The sequence below is a fragment of the Fopius arisanus genome, unplaced genomic scaffold (assembly GCF_000806365.1).
Source record: "Fopius arisanus strain USDA-PBARC FA_bdor unplaced genomic scaffold, ASM80636v1 scaffold00030, whole genome shotgun sequence".
In the NCBI taxonomy this organism is placed as follows: Eukaryota; Metazoa; Arthropoda; class Insecta; order Hymenoptera; family Braconidae; genus Fopius; species Fopius arisanus.
The window spans coordinates 822069-825563 of NW_011887769.1; the positions used below are offsets into that span (position 1 = coordinate 822069).

The 3495-nt window shown below is 34.2% G+C and overlaps 1 protein-coding gene across 1 annotated transcript in view; it reads left to right on the forward strand.

Annotated features, from left to right (window-relative positions):
* LOC105265498 (uncharacterized protein KIAA1841 homolog) overlaps positions 1-3495 on the forward strand; it is a gene marked incomplete in the record, with an annotated part of 6541 nt that overhangs the window by 2399 nt on the left and 647 nt on the right. The window contains 3 exon segments of the mRNA XM_011303007.1: positions 1688-1954; positions 2030-2324; positions 2600-3081. Coding sequence (XP_011301309.1) covers positions 1688-1954; positions 2030-2324; positions 2600-3081 — 1044 coding nt within the window.

Below are 3495 nucleotides of genomic sequence, written 5' to 3' on the forward strand. Positions count from 1 at the left end.
GCTCATTTTGTTGCTAATTTTTCAAACTATTCACCATAAAATTTTTAACGAAAACTGTCGAAAAAAAATTCTACGCGACAACAACCTTAAGGGCCGGATGGACTATCTCGGAAAGATAATTTACTCCAAAATTGGGATTCCTAATTACTCCGCCAATTAATTGTTTTTCCCGATAATTGTTAGCTAGCGCTCTAGTCATTGACAACCGCTAGAACGCTAGCTAACAATTATTGAAAAAAAACGATTAATTGCCAGAGTAATTAGGAATCCCAATTTTGGAGTAAATTATCTTTTCCAGATAATTCAACCAGTCCTTAAATAAGCCTAAAAGAATGCGTGATTTATATTATTGCTACCATCGTTCATTGTTTTACGGCGTTTTCAACTAAATATGATTTTCACATTTTACCTAATTTTCCAAACTAAATGAATAGAAATATTTATATACCGTTTTGAAGAACACTTCATGCTCTTTGAAATGATAGTTTTACATGATTTCGTTGCGTTTTTTGACAGTTATTGGTGTTTTTCCATTTTTTATCATTCTGATAATCTCTAAAATGTATGTATATTACTAATTGTAGTAGCATTCGATGTAATTTATGGGAATATATACAATATATGTATTATATATACAATATTATAATATAATAATATATAATATCATATAGTATATATTATATACAATAATATATATAATATCGACAATTTTCAATGTCTAAACGAACTCTTTCCAATGCTGTTTGCATTCATCAATTCCGTTTAAGGTGTTCTTACCTTTTGGCCAAAATCCAGTTTTTTTAAATCGATTTTTTTTAGACTGCATTGCTGCGCAAAACTATAACTGTTCGGTATTTTATCTTTATTTAACGATTCTTGAAATAGCATGATCGTGCAATAATTTCCCTGTATCGTTTTGTTGTCCTTCCGGAAAATCAAAAAACTGTAGAAAAAACACGTGCAAATTATCGCAGTCGTAAAACTTTTTAAGTCAACAAAAAAGGTACATTTTATCGCCTGAGTTTATGAAAAAATGGACTGAAAAATCACAAAACATCAATATTAGACTAGAAAGCGAATAAAAATATTGAGAACGTTCCTCTTGAGATAGCAAAATGGAATAATATTGAAGAAAGTTCTCAGAGAGAACGATTCTCAGATTCATTGCGTACAGAAGAGAATTTGCGAATTATGTTTTTGGCAACATATTTTTCATATGATTAATTTTTTTTTACCGATGAGTGTAGTGTAAAAAAATGGACATAAGGAGATCTTTATTGAATTATTAACGAGTGTATTAAGTTTTCTATTTTTCGTTTCAACTTTTCGGTTCATTCCACGGAATTTTTTTATTCTTTGGAAAATTTTGACTTGATGAAAACATTTGGCAATTTTTTAGAGATCAGCAATAGCATCGATAACAACGAGGAAATAAAAATTATAGAAAAAACGTCTAATGCTGAATCTTTTTAATAGCATTAAATTAATCGGATTTAATTACATGCAAAATAATTCCCAGTAAAGTGAAGAAAAAAGTAACGAATCATGAGACTGAGAATAATAAAATTTGAAAAAATAAAAACATTCATTAAACAGCGCGAATTAATTTGAAGAGAGAGGGGTCAACGAATTAATTAATTCCTGTCGGTTTATTAAAGAAGAAAACATGATCAGATAATTTTTCCAGATTAGCTGATTTATTTACGAATATGGATGTGGAAATTTTGAAAGACAAAAAAGATAAGGTGCAGAGCAGACTCTTTTGTAAATTAATCATGTCCCTGGCGGACCCAATCCCGGACACCAGGAGGGGTCATTACAGTTCTTTGTCAACTCTTTTCAAGTGTGGAAAATGTGGGAAAAATGTCATTCGCTCGATTTCGGACTGCGTCCCCTGTCTCCCCAGCTCCATGAAGATCGACAGCAAGGGAGACCTTCACAGCAAGCACACGAGGTAGTAAAAGCTTTCCACGCACAACGAAAATCCTCACAATGAGAAGATCCTCTCAATTGTCTTTAATTGTTCTAGGGATTTCAACTGGACATTGAACGACTACATCGTGGGTCTTCGGTCAGAGCTCAGGACCTGGAGGAAAGTCTACTGGAGACTGTGGGGTGACTGCCATTTTTTAAATTGTCGACAGTGCAACACATTTTTTCCGATTAATCAGATGGACTGGTGCAGCTATCATCCGGATAATCCCCAGTTCTTCGCCAACGAGCAGCAGAGGGCTGCCTCCTTTCCTCTGGGGAGGTATCCCTGCTGCAGTCAAAGGGCTTATCGATTCGAAGCCCTACCTAACTGGGATGGCTGTCGATTCAAGGTGAAATTACTCACTAACCCATGTCATTCACTGTTGATTACATTTTCATTCTCTTATTCTCTCTTAAAATTATAGAATTTATGAAATTAATTTTATCATTATACTATAGACTATTCAATTTGATTGAGTAAACCCGTAAAGAATAAAAATTTCAACTCATATTTTGTTTATTTCCCTGGAATTTTATTTTATGAGTGTATTCTAGGATTAAATTATGTGAAATGAAGAATTATTTCCAGTTAATTAACATGGAAAAATCTTGGGATTTCGTTTAGGAACACATACCTTCAATTTCAGTGGACAACGATGGCCACGTGTTGAATATCTTCACAATGTACAGGGATGCGATATCCCAGGATCCACCCCAGAGGTTCTTCCCTGAGAAGATTACGAGGCTGGTTGCCAGGGATCCATCGATTCCCTCTGGCAAATTGCTGTGCAAGGAGCCCATGTGGTGGGATGGCATTGAATTGGCGCCATCCAGACCCAAGTTGGGACTTCTGGGGAAGGTCTGGGGGGGCCCTGGAGTTAGGAAGCCTTGTCAGGTGGAGGGTAGGCACAGAAAATCCAAGCAGTCGTCTCAGGTCGAAATCTCGTCGCCCCCTTCATCTGGGAGTGAGAGCGATGAGGATGAGACTGGCACTGCATGTGGGGATAGCAGCCTTGAAGATGTCTCGGGAAATAGTGATGAGTCTAGTGCATGCCCCATTTACAAGTCTGCCAGGAGAATCAAACGGAAATATCATTCTGTCAAGAGGTACGATTTAGATGATTGTTGTTCGATATTCTTTCTGGAGATATTTGAAACTTATCCGGGATAAAACCGAGAGTTTAAAAACTTATTCGAGAGTTCAAAAAATAACTCGATAAAAAATGCATAATAATATATTTAATATCAATATATTCCTGATGTTTTTTCATGTTGTAATGAAAGTACGTGACTAATGAATTAAGTTCAGTTAATAAAATTTATTTTTTATATGGAAAATTAAATTACAATGTTTCCAATATATATATATATTTTTTTCTTCAATTTTTTTATTTTCTAAATTTTTAATTACAAATTAAAGAAAATGTTTTTATATATATTATGAATACTAAAAAAATCTCCTAGAATTCCGTGAACAAATGCACATTGTTAGTGTTTCCTTTAATTATGCAATTTGATATC